The 12,899-nt window shown below is 41.3% G+C and overlaps 3 protein-coding genes across 3 annotated transcripts; 2 read left to right on the top strand and 1 right to left on the bottom strand.

Annotated features, from left to right (window-relative positions):
* Positions 1–2,391: 2,391 nt before the first annotated feature.
* Positions 2,392–5,116, top strand: LOC132784398 (regulator of gene activity). The gene is given in 8 exon segments (XM_060790002.1): positions 2,392–2,418; positions 2,420–2,528; positions 2,592–2,788; positions 2,861–3,101; positions 3,749–4,282; positions 4,348–4,552; positions 4,623–4,787; positions 4,857–5,116. Coding segments are annotated over 8 exon segments (1,695 nt in total). The 5' UTR covers positions 2,392–2,394; the 3' UTR covers positions 5,077–5,116.
* Positions 5,117–6,097: 981 nt separating this feature from the next.
* On the top strand, positions 6,098–9,381 carry LOC132785006 (protein lava lamp). Its single transcript, XM_060790957.1, has 3 exons — positions 6,098–6,482; positions 6,540–8,378; positions 8,434–9,381. The coding sequence occupies exons 1-3, from the start codon at positions 6,366–6,368 to the stop codon at positions 9,379–9,381; spliced, it is 2,904 nt and encodes a 967-aa protein (XP_060646940.1). The 5' UTR covers positions 6,098–6,365.
* Positions 9,265–11,235, bottom strand: LOC132785007 (O-phosphoseryl-tRNA(Sec) selenium transferase). Its single transcript, XM_060790958.1, has 4 exons — positions 10,948–11,235; positions 10,764–10,893; positions 9,672–10,703; positions 9,265–9,612 (listed from the first exon to the last, which is right to left on the bottom strand). The coding sequence occupies exons 1-4, from the start codon at positions 11,059–11,061 to the stop codon at positions 9,467–9,469; spliced, it is 1,422 nt and encodes a 473-aa protein (XP_060646941.1). The 5' UTR covers positions 11,062–11,235; the 3' UTR covers positions 9,265–9,466.
* Positions 11,236–12,899: the final 1,664 nt, after the last annotated feature.

Here is a 12,899-nt window from a genome sequence, read left to right as displayed (position 1 = left end):
GCCTTGCAATTGTAAATTTTAGGCATTTGCCTGTGTTTAATTAAAGTGCGGTCGATTGTGCACAACGTGAAAGGTGCATTGATTGCCAAGCGAATTTACCCCAAATTCGCGTTCGGGTGAAATTTCAATGAACTGAGAAAACAAAGACAGACACACACACACAGTGGAAGCAGAGCAAAAAGCAGCAGCAGAAGAAGCAGAGGCAACAGCGCAATAGCGAACAATTATTTACTTACAAACATATTATACATAAGTGGAAGCAAAACAATTCATAAACCTATAAAACATTTCGAAACACCAACTAAAACGCGTACACTCAAGTTTTACACAACTGTGGCCCCTAAAGCAGAAATCCAACTTGTTTAATCGCCGCCGCTTTTCTGCAAAGGCAAAGAAAGGAACGCATGTAAAAAAAAGAAAAAGAAGAAAAAACCTTCGGTACTTCTTCCTTCTTTCTCGGGCAAGTACGACGAAGTAAAGTTCACCATCACATTGTTATAGACAGCGCGTGTGTGTGTGCTTACATCCATATATATATACATATTTATATATATGAAATATACATAGGGACGACAAGGCGCGGAAAAATACCAACTAACCTCTTCGCCACACCGCACTTTGCGCATCATTATTCTATATCGACGGCATCGACGTGGGTGTATGTGTTAATGCGTATGCGTGAGCGTGTATCCTAAATGTACTGTTGTGTGAGAGTGCCATTTATTTGTAACTGTTAAAACAACATCAAGTGATCTAAAAAGCATTCGGAATTAAAATTTAACGTTAACATAAACAACCTCAGTTGTTAATACTGCAGCTGGGGCAAATAAACGGCGCTAGGACGACGACGACGGCAGCGGCAGCGCGTCTTTGTCAGCAACAAAAAAAAGTCCCAGTCGCTTTGGAATGTTAAATGCGGTGAGAACAAAACATTCAGTGTATGTTGTTGGTAGTAGCAGAAGTTGGCAAACAGCAGTAGCAGTAACAGTGGAATCAGCATTATCATCCAACGTTCATTTAGGTAAGTTGTATATTTATTTCTTCGCCCTCGTCTCCATCTTCATCATGTTGTTGCTATTGGTACTTAATGCCGCTTTCAAGGCTAACCCTGAATGCCTGTACGCTAATTGGTCAAAGTTGAATTCGTAGCCAGTTAGTTTGCTGTAAGCGAAAATAGTGTTGTAAAATGCACGCTGCTGGTCAGCTGATGAAGTTACAAACAGCGATCAACAGCATTGACTGATGCTGTGTAAATACAATAAGAACCACAGACGAGTTCGTAAAAATTTTAAAAGGCAGTTTTCGAGATTGGCAACAGCACCCCTACAAATGCATAAGCAATTTAAAATTCGTTTTACAACTACATGTGTGAGGGTTCATCTCTTGTATTTCGTACACGCACACTACTACGAGTGCCCATCAGACAAGTGCATGGCGGCTCCTTTTTTATTTCTGTCTTCCATTTCACCAGCTCACTTATTTCGCATCCTGTAATTCTGGTTTAGAGAACATAAATACTTGCCCTTACAAATATGTATCACTAAATGCGAATTGCATTTAATTTTTTGACAGTTGGTTGCGCAGCCATTAAATCTGAAAACAGTGTTGTAAAATGCATACAACATTGTTTACCTGCGTATTAAGTACTCGATTCACATTATCTACCACTTTTATTATTCTAGCTGTAACAGCTAAACAGCTTTATTACGTCTGAACGACTGATTAGTTTTTATTGTTCTGCCTGTATGCACGATAAGCGTTATGTAAAGTTCCAGCGACCTTGGCTTTAATATCATAGCAATAGTAGCTTAAATAAAAATCACTTGCATATCAATGATAGTATGAAAGTAAAGAAAATCTCGATTATGGACTTATTTATATTTTTTTTTTAACGCAGCATATGTTGTGATTCGTTTTTTGATTCGACGAGCAACAAGAATTGTCTATCTATATCTAAATGCTACCAGTTTGTTATCATGAGCGCTCTGGTTGCTGTTTGTTGTTAGCTCTCCTTCGATCTAAATGAGTCATTGTCATAGCACACCTCTTGTCTACTTATTTAATTTAACTCACCCTAGCGATAAACAATAGCCGGCCTCGAATTTTTTTTTTTTGTGCTGCATCTGTTGTTGTTGTCCAATTGGGTGTCGTTTTGGGTTCGCGCCAAAAACAACAGCAACAGTGCATTGAATAAATGTTCGATAAACATTGCAATCCAGCGATAAATATCGTTGGGTTCATCTTGTGGGGTAGCTATAAAATCGATAAAAATAGAATAATTTTGATATCAATTGCAACTTCATGATTTCGGTATCACCAATCATTTTTGTTATCAACTGCACAAATATTTGTTTCTTTTTAATTAATTTTAATATTTTGTATATTATTTAGATTATGGCGAATTTAAATTTTCAACAACCCCCCGAGAAGCATAGCAAACGCAGCTTTAACGGGCCGAACAACAGGCGGCTTTGGTGGTAGCTCTATGTCTGGTCATGTAACACCTACGTCCGGCATGTTTCAAACCGGTGAGTTGTTTAATTAACTAACGAGAAGATCAAAGAACCTAAATTTATGTAATGTTGCAGCAGATTTCGCCACCTCCTATCCAGGCGCCACGAATTACGGTCAACAAACACAACAACCGCAACAGTTATCGCCAAATCGTAATGCGCAGTTATCGGTCGGCGGTCCCGCCTTATCGAGTGGCAATCGAACTTCGAATCTGTTTGGCCAGCGGCCGTTCGTGGAGCGTCGTGCCATGCAGGGTTTGGGCAGCGGGCCCATGGTGAGTACTACAAAATCATTCTGTGCTTGGCATTCATCATTAATCATTTTGTGCAAAAATTATATTTTGCAGTCGAACATGGGCAACTTTATGCAGTCCACCCGCGGCGGCTATGGAACAGGTGGCGGGGGCGGTGGGGGTGGTCCTTTAAATAACTTTCACGTGTTCGGTGGTGGTGGCAGTGGGGCTGACGCATCAACGCCAGCGCTGCTCGATCCAACAGAGTTTCCATCCCTAACGAATGCACGCGGTCAGAATGATCAAACACTGCCCCAATCGAATCCCCTCCAGCCGCCGGGCAGCAAACCCTACGGTAATTTCTTTACCTCTTGTGAGTTCAAATCAAAAATCCAACTTTATTTAATTTTAATTTCTGTTACAATGTCTTGTCATAAGATTATAATTGGTTATGGTTTTGGTTAAGGCTTCTTATCGTATAGTTATGAAGGTATAATTATATTGATGTTTATATATATTTCTTCTAACATATATAAACATAATTATGTATATTAGTCTATATTATATATATTATTATGTATATTAGTCACTTTGAACCGTAGTTACTGCGCTAATTTTGAAATATGTCTGTTTGGTATACGGATTGATTTCAGTACATTCAATGTTTTCTGTTTTAATGCTATTAGATCCATTCCCGGACTAATTTAAAATTTTAATTTTGAGAAGTTGGGATATGGTACTTGTGAACACGATATAGCATGATCGATCAATAAGATAGTTCTCGACGTTACTTGGACTGAGTTAAACATCAGGACTGTAAAACCAATTTTATTGTATTGTAAAGCGAAAATATGGTGGTGTTTTTAATAATCTTTTGGTATAGATAATTTGTCTGTGAAACGTTCGTTGTAAATTCTTGCATTATTGTCCCCGATTACAAATAGTTCATATTTATTTTTGTGTTTACTCATTCAACTGATCGAGTTTTGATGCTCCTTGCAGTCGGCATGGTGAAACAACCGACGTCGGAGCAGTCGGAATTTACGATGTCTAACGAAGACTTTCCAGCGTTACCGGGCACCCAGAATTCGGATGGCACAACGAACGCGATAGGCAGCAGCAGCGGTGGCATTGGAAACGCGGCTGGTGGCGGCGGCATTGGTGGCAGTGGCATTGCAGAGAACAATCTCGATGGCACGGAAAAGACGATGAATTCCATTGTGGTCAGCGGCGGAGGTTCAAGTGCCGCTAGTGCAGTTGTTGGGGGCAATGGGCTTGGTGCCGTTGGCAGTGGACTTGGCGGTGTTGTTGTTGGAGGTGGCGGCGGCAGTAGTGGAGCAAGTGGAGTTGGTAGCGCTACGCATGTAGGGCTAGTTGGCTCTGGCGGAGGCGGCGGTGGTGTCAATAGCGTCACCGGGCAAAATGCTATGATGGGCGTTGGCGGAGGACTTGGCAGCGGAGCTGGCGGCGACCATATGAACGATAATTCCAGCAATGATAAGCTTGTGAAAAGCGGCGTACAAACATCGCCAGATGGTAAGCGTACAATAGAAATGTATAAAACTGAATCTAACAACACTTCCATCATCAAACGGTAATAGGCAAGGTCACAAATATACCAGCGAGCATGGTCAACAATCAGTTTGGCATGGTAGGTCTGCTGACATTCATAAGAGCAGCCGAAACGGATCCCAATCTGGTGACATTATCGTTGGGCACGGACTTAACGGGCCTGGGACTAAATCTAAATTCACAAGAGAGTTTGCATCCAACATTCGCTGGACCGTTCGTGGAACAGCCCTGCAGGTGACTATAGGATTCTTGATCTAATTGAAGGGCTTCATATTAATTATGTCGAATGATTTGTAATCCACAGAGCACAAGACGTTGAATACAACGTGCCACCCGAATATCTGATCAATTTTGCGATTAGAGATAAGCTCACAGCGCCGGCATTAAAAGTGCTGCAAGAAGATCTGCTCTTTTTCCTCTTCTATACAAACATCGGCGATAAAATGCAATTAATGGCAGCTTCTGAATTGTAAGTGGCTCTTCGAAGTAGAAGCATATTTTTCGCAAGAATGAATTAATCATTTTATCGTATGTTTAGGCATAGTCGCGAATGGCGATATCATGTGGAGGAGAAGATTTGGATAACTCGAATTCCTGGCATTAATCAATATGAAAAAAATGGTACAAAAGAGCGTGGCACCTTCTATTACTTTGATGCGCAAAGTTGGAAACGTTTGTCCAAGGTTTTCCAAATAGATGCCGAGAAATTAGATAAATGTCCCAATGTAAGTGCGTTTATGAATGGAAAGTCTGTATAATAATAATAAAAAACGAAAAAATTTAAAAAGTAAAACAAAACTTATGCAAAACTTTGTTTTTATTATTGGTATAGTTGTGCAGTATTAAAAATTCTGTTTTTGAAGTTGTGGGTTTTGATATTTTTGTGGGAAATAACATAAATAGTACTTGCATTAATGATGGATTACAATAAATAGCCTATTTAAAAACTCTTCAATCAAATTCGAATCTGTATGCGAGTGAGTTTCTATCGGTTAGATTTGCATTTGAAAATAAATAGGTTTTTTGGAATAGTTAAAAATTTAAAAAATTAATAAAAAAAAAAAAAATTATGTCAGATATCCATATCCCAGAAGAATATACATACATATGTCTTTAACCCTATAAACTATATTCATACGTATACTCTTCATCAGCGTCAACAGCTAGGGCAATACAGTATGTCTGAACTCAGATTGTGGTCTTTTTATATTATATATAAATTGTAATATATCTTAATATACAAAATACATATGTATGTATGTACATATATGGTTGCTATAAGTTCATCTTAAGCTTCCTTTGTTTTCATAAGTATGGTAAAAAAGAAGCTTGGAAGTGAAAATTACATTAATATGTTATTATTTTTTGAATACATTCAAGAATTTATCAGTATGCAGAAATCGTATTGCGATATATGTACATATATACTTATGTTAAGCTTTAACAGAATATTGCAATTAACAGTCGAACAGAAAAAATAGTTCCTACCACCGTCCTGGTTCCGTGAACAAATTGCAGCGACGCTGCCACTAATATACTGTAAAGTGTAACCAGGTGGAGATTAATCTGTCGATTGGTATATCTTATTGGCGCCAAATCAAATATTTCTCAAATGTTAATTGCACCTTAGCACAGTTCTTTACGACAAAGTAATCTTATACCAAAATATATGATATTCTGTTATTTATAAATATTCTTCCTGATTGGCAAATTAAACTATGTTGAAATAATTTTAAAAAAATCGAATTATCGATAAACTCATCAACAATGATTTCTGTTTGCAATCAATTAAAAAATCTAAAGCATAATATTCCAATATTATACATTTTTAATTTTGTGCATATTAATAAACAGTATCTTCTTTGTATATTGCTAAATAATGTTGTTTTCAATGATCAGCTTATTTGTAACATCACACACTAAGACTGAAGCTGCGTAATCAGCTTAAAATTGAAGTAAACAAATTGCGGATGCGCCTTCTGCTCAAATTCAAATTTAAATTAAATTTAACTCTAAACACGAAAAGAAAAATTTAAAAGGCAGAAAAATGAACACCCCAGGAGTTAGCTTGTTCCAGGGAGCAGAGACCTTAAAAGTCAACTCAACGCTGGAGCGGCAGGAAGAAGAAGAAGCGTTGCAGGATCAAAAAAGGCGTGAAGCGGAGGTAAGTAGATGATGACGACCCACCTCTTTATGTTTTCAGTTTTCTTGTGTATTGTAGCTGGGTAATTTATTGGAGAATGCTTTTGATGATTTGGATGACGACGATAACGAGAGCACCATTGACTCCACTACAAATTTTCCGTCAAGTCTCTTGCCACCTTTGCCGGCGCTTCCAACGGCACAACCCCAACACCAACAGCAATTAGATTATGCAAATGGTAGCAATGAAATGCATAAGCTGAAAATGTTATTGGAATCGAAGACCCGCGAGCTGAGTAACATCAACAAGCTAGCAACGGAGGCGCAAAAGAAAACAAACGATTACCTTAAGCGTGTAACCATCACAGAGGCGGAGCTCGAGCGGGCGCGACGGGAGAAGCAGCATGCCCACGAATTGCTCGTCGATAGCAAGGAGAAGTGTTCACATCTCGAGGATGATGTTGCCAAACTCCGTAGCGATAAAAAGAAGCTAGAGGCAGAAAACACACAGCTGGTGGGTAAGCTGGAGACGGCACAAACGCTGCTGGACGATGTTCAGCGCAAGTACGCGATGGTCGAACGTGATCTGCACAGACATGACGACCACACTGCCGAGCTACGACTGAAACAGCTGGAAGAGCAGCATCGCGCTCAGTCGGAGCTAAGCCAACATCAGCTAAGCCAGTTGGCGGATCAGCTGGATAAGAAGCAGCAGGAGCTTGACCAAATGCATATGCGCTATAATGCGCTGCAGTCGAGCCATGAGACCATGCTGCTGGACAAGGCCGACAAGATCAACGAGCTAAATACGGCGCTGGATGTAGCGCAGCGTCGCTGCAACCAATTGACAGCCACTCCCACCTTTGAGGCGGAGTATACGCGTCAGCAGCAATGTATCGCTGATCTGCACAGGCAGATGGGTAACATGGAGCAGACGATTGCCGAGTTGACGGATCGCTTGCATGGCACCTCAGCTGAGATGGATTTAATGGACACACTTATGCAGCAGCACCAATCAGATGTATCGGAGTCCCCAAGTCAAGCCAAGCTTCAGTTACCAGCTAATCAGCTAATCGTGAGCACACCATTGAATCCTGTTGAACGTCTTAGCAAATTTAAACAGGACCTGTACCGAACCTTTGGAATGATGAAGAGCAAACGGGAAGAGGTGCGCAAGTTGGAGAAGCAGCTAGATGAGCGAAATATTGAATTGCGTTCGCAACGCAATATTGAGAACAAAATGCTGGTGGAGTTGGCCACCATGAAGGACGACAATATGCGCCTGGAGTCCAAAGTGAAAGTGTTGCATGATCAATTAGAGCAACGGCAGCAGAATGCTTCACTCAGTGACAGAAAGTTCCACAGTGATCTTGAAGAATTGACAAAGCAACGTCAAGAGATCGAACAGCGTTTGGAGAAAGCTAATATGGAGTTGGATGAGTTGCGGCGCGAGCATGAGAAGCTGCAGCGTCAACACAATGAGCTTAAAGATGAGAATAGCCAGTTGCGAATGCGTTCAACGGCTGATAACTTGGTGTTGGAGCTGGAGCGGCACAAGATACTGCTGAAGGATTCCAGAGGCGAGGTGGATCGCTTAAAGAAATTGTACACCGACATTGCCAACGACAAGGAAAGTCTCAGTTATCAGCTGCGCAAACTAAGCGAATTGGATAGCTCTAAGGAGCTGCAAGAGCAGCGTCAACAGTTGGCGCAACTTCAGTGCAATCTGCAGCTGGCTGAGCTCAAATCACAGGAGCTGGCCAAACTACTCGAAGCGGAGAAGCAACGGCATGAACGAGATCTCGAGACGGTGCGCTTGAAATACGAAAAACAGAAACTCGACCTAGAAAAGGTATCCAAGGAAGGTACGATGGGTAATTGCAGCAAATGCAGCGAACAGCTAGCTGAGATTACCAAGGTGAGTTTTGATGAAAACATTAGACTGTGTGCTGAGTATTAATCTTGAATTGCAGATGGAAATCCAGATGCTCAAGTTGCAGAATCTTAGCTCGTTGCAGGCAAAGCAACTTACGGAGCTGTCCTCTGAATTCGATCAATTAAAATCAGTGAAGTTGGAACTTGAGGAGAAGTTAAGGCTGCAGCAGCATTACGACAGTCCGGTACCACAAGCGGGCGCCGCTGGTGATGCTAGAGCGGAAGAAGGCTCAGCATCGCCAGAGTTCTCTCAGACTCGTGTCAAACAAATCGAGCAGCGAGTGCGTGATGAGATGGCCAAATTGTTTGCCGCCGAGTTGAAGCGTTCATCGACGCGTCTGCAGCAGGCGGAGGAGCGTAGTTTGTGTTTGCATCGTGAGTATCAGCTGGTTTGTCGCGATCTGATGCAGCGCCAAACCGAGGTGGATTTGCTCAAAGAAACAATACTTGCGGAGCGCGATCAAATGAAGGAGCTGCTGTGTGACAAGGATGAGAAGCAGAAGCAAATGCTGCAAAAGTGTCACGACGAGTTGCAGGCAAAAAATCAGCGCATTGCTGACTTGGTACGTGAGATGGACGAGCAACATGCGAGCATCGAATCGGAGCGGTGCTCCATGCGAGCCCTAATGACAGAATGGAATAAACAAAAGGATACAATGGGACAGTTGGAGGAACACTGGCAGCAGAAGATGCAGACACTGCACGAAAGCAACGAGGAGGCGCTGCGCATTGCCGAGAAGCGTTATCAGAGCGCAAAGCGAACTGCCCAAAATTATAAGCTCTATGCTGACGATAAGGATGCTTACATGAAACGCGAGCTCGATCGCATCAAGCAGGAGTATCACGATTCGTTAGCCACGATTAAGGCGAAAATGCATCAGCATTTACAAAGCAAGCAACTGCAACAGCAGCAGCAACAGGAACATCAGCTACCGAAGGCCAAAACTAGTACGAAGAATAAGGAGAATGAACCCAGCAATCGGTAGTTATATTATCTATGCCAAGTGTATTCCAAATTGCAGGTGACACAATTGTTAAATAGAAATATATAAATACATTCCTTATTGATCACTAATTAACATTAGATTTACTCAGCTGGGCCCAGCATTTGTGCAAGACCTCAAAGAATCTGTCGATCTCCGCTTTGGTGACTCCAAGTGTAGCAGCCACTGTCAAGTATGGCACTTTCAGTTGCTCGTCTCGATGCGAACCGAAATCTAGAAATGCAATTAATTATAGTATGGAAATTATATAATTTGTAATTATTTCTGCTCACTTTTGAATTCGTAGCCATCGATGCACTTCACGTCTCCAGGGGGCACAACTCGTGCGCCGGAGACTCCGCGTGTGTACAGCATTGATCCCAGTTCAGTGAGAGCATTGCGATGGTCTCCAGGATTAGCGCATAATGAGCTCAGTGTGAGAGCTAACGAAATGCCGTTATTCGCGCACTGAGGTACAATTTCGCTGGCTTGGGCAGCAAATTCCTGCAGACGGTGTTGCAGATATTCAAAGTTGTGACTGCGCTCTAACAGAAGAGATTCGTAACCACTGCGACCCAGCGAGAGCAGCGTCATGAGGACATCCAGAGACTGCGAGCTGCTAGCGCGACCTGCATAGCTGCTACCCAGATGCTTCAGCATTGCCTCATCACGGGTGGCCACAATTGCGCCACCAACTGGCACTAGAAGATTCTTGTCCGAGCTCTGCACAATGTAATCGATGCGTCCCGTGTTTAAGGCCTTCTCCAATTGCGCAATTATTGGCTCACATTGCAGTCCATAAGCATTGTTAACGATATGCGGCAACGCCATTTGCTTGGCCAGCTTCGCCAGTTCCACGACGTTGTCACTGTTGCGAGGAGCAAAGCAGCTAGTGGTCGTATATAGACAAAGGATGTTTTCGGCGCCCAGCTCATCGATTTCTTGCCGAAACTTGGTCACATCTGTGACCAAGGACTGCTCCTTATCCAGCAGCAAGGTCTCGATGATAATTGGATGCAAACCTGCAACGGTGATAGCCTTAAAACTGGATTTCTGATCAATACGTGACCAGAGCACCAAGCGTGCATTAGGCCGCTGTTTGCTAAGCGCCAAGAGGCACAAAGACAAAGTCATGCCGGTGGCCATTGGCACCAGGAGGCAGCCACGACAACTTCGCATGCCCAGCGTTTGCAGCAGATCCAGCAGCAGCGCGTTTGTCAAATTGGCCAGCAGCGTGGAGCCGGCGGCTTTTGGTTGCGCCTCAAGCAGATCCCCAGAGCGACCGATGCCATGTCCGAAGTTGTAATGACGTCGAGCAACCAGATCTAATAAAATTTTAAAACATTTTCTATAATGTTTATTGTTTAATGTATCAATCTACTTACTGCAAGCAATGCGCGCTTCTCGCTCGCCCATACCAATATTATGGCTGAAGTTGTTGCTATCGAGTGTGGCCAATTCATGGACCAGGGCTTCGACCTCCTCATCTCTCCAACCATGTTCTGGCAATTTACGCTACAAATACAATTTTTATTGAGATCAGTAACATAGTTGCCAACATTTGTTTACCTTTTCTAGCAATTCCTTAAAGTTTTTTTGCCTCCGGCGCCGCGCTGCCAAGGATAGCTGCAAATAGTTGTCGGGCACCAGTTTACCAGGTATTTTTATGTCTTCGAAATTCATTTTATGATCTTGTTCTTTTGGGCTATAGATTACCAATATACCCTTGATCAACACTCAATGAATACACTGAGATGATTTAGACACCCACTTTGTTAAAACTTTTCCTTTGAGAAATACGCTGATGTGATTTGCTTTTATCTTATAATCTGAGCATTATCGATATATTTAAAAGTATCGCTTTTGATGATGGTGCACTAATCGTTACCACTTTAAACTAATTAAAATAAAATTCATTGGTATTTTCTTTAATTCGAATTTTTTGTCAGTCTTATTAATTCAATAAGGTGGGAAAGACGAGGAGTTGTAGACTCAATTACCATTCCGATATTATGCGTTGAACACCTCGGTTCTTTTCCGTTCACGTCGAATGTTCGCCCCATGTAAAACCCATAAGAAAAAAGTCGGTTCGAACATAAAATAACTGAGTGGCAGTGGAAATGGGACATTATTACAGAGCTTAGGACTGCCTCTAGACGGGCAAAGCACCGTTATTCGCTGTCATTATTGTGTTTTGACTTCGTAGTTGCGTTAGCTGCTGCAGTCGTTGGAAGTTGAAAAAGTGTGCAGCTCAGCAAAAATAATTATTATTAATATAAGTGCACCTCTAAAATCAAAATAATTTTTGTCTTGTTGATAGTATTAGGTATATTAATAAACAAATTTATAATGTAGATCTTCTAGAGGAAGTATTGGTAAAATTCGGTTAACAAAATTGTTGTTGCCGACGGCAAAATTTTATTTCCAAATTTGAGGTGCGGTCAGAAATTAGTTGTTTTAAAAATAATTACAAGCCTAATTGATCTTCTGGCGGTCTTAAAAGTACGACAATAAACCAATGAGTCAACTACTTTTTTTCATTTTGCAAATAAATTCCAATTTAATATAGAAAAAGGCATTTACTTTTCATTTCGGCCAATTTTCTCGTTTTGCAATTCGAAAGAATTTTGTGAAAGTGAAAACGGGAGCACAAATTTTTTCGTTTTCAAAACGAAAACCAAAAGTGAATGCCTGTATAAGGTAAGTTTAAAAGTGGATCAGCTTAAGGCACATTTCAGCTCAAATAAGTGCTTCAGTAAACATGTAATCAGAAACAGATAAACGACGATGTTAGCTATAATTTCTTTCCAATGTGGAGATTAATTTTTTTTTAATTGAATTGATTTTAAAATTGCTGCTTACAAGGTTGCGTTTCTTGTCAATTATTAAGTAGAAAAAGTGATTGAAAAAGCGATGCAAATATTAGATTCCATGCTGTCTGCAGAGGTTTGTGTAACTTTGAGCGGAACTAGTCTTCCTTTGGCGAACCTATTGTCACCCTCAACTTTGATTGCATCGAAGTCACCTTAAATACACAAGGACAAACTCAAAGCACTTGCTGAGAATAATATAGATTATGGTAAAGAAAGCACAAATGCCGAACTTTTAGGATCTTTTTGGGCCATAGATCCAAAACCACCGCTTTTCAAAAAGATGTTGTGACGCCAAAAGAACTTCATTGGTAGATCTTTGATTTCCTTCTCAGAACTTACCTTACCTTTAAAAAAACAATTGATACGTCATTCAAGTGGTTTGAATACCCGCTACCCATAGGGTAGAAGGGTATTATAACTTTGTGTCAGCAGGAAATGTATGTAACAGGTAGAAGGAGGCATCTCCGACCCTATAAAGTTCTAGCCATGTCCGTCTGTCTGTCTGTGTGAGTGTGTGTCTGTCCGTATGAACACCTAGATCTCAGAGACTATAAGAGATAGAGCTATAATTTTTTTTCGACAGCATTTGTTATGTTTGCACACAGATCAGATTTGTTTCAAATTTTTGACACGCCCACTTCCGCCCCC

The sequence above is a fragment of the Drosophila nasuta genome, chromosome 2R (assembly GCF_023558535.2).
Source record: "Drosophila nasuta strain 15112-1781.00 chromosome 2R, ASM2355853v1, whole genome shotgun sequence".
NCBI lineage: Eukaryota > Metazoa > Arthropoda > Insecta > Diptera > Drosophilidae > Drosophila > Drosophila nasuta.
Note: the sequence above shows the minus strand (reverse complement) of the source record. Positions and strands in the feature narration are given on the sequence as shown.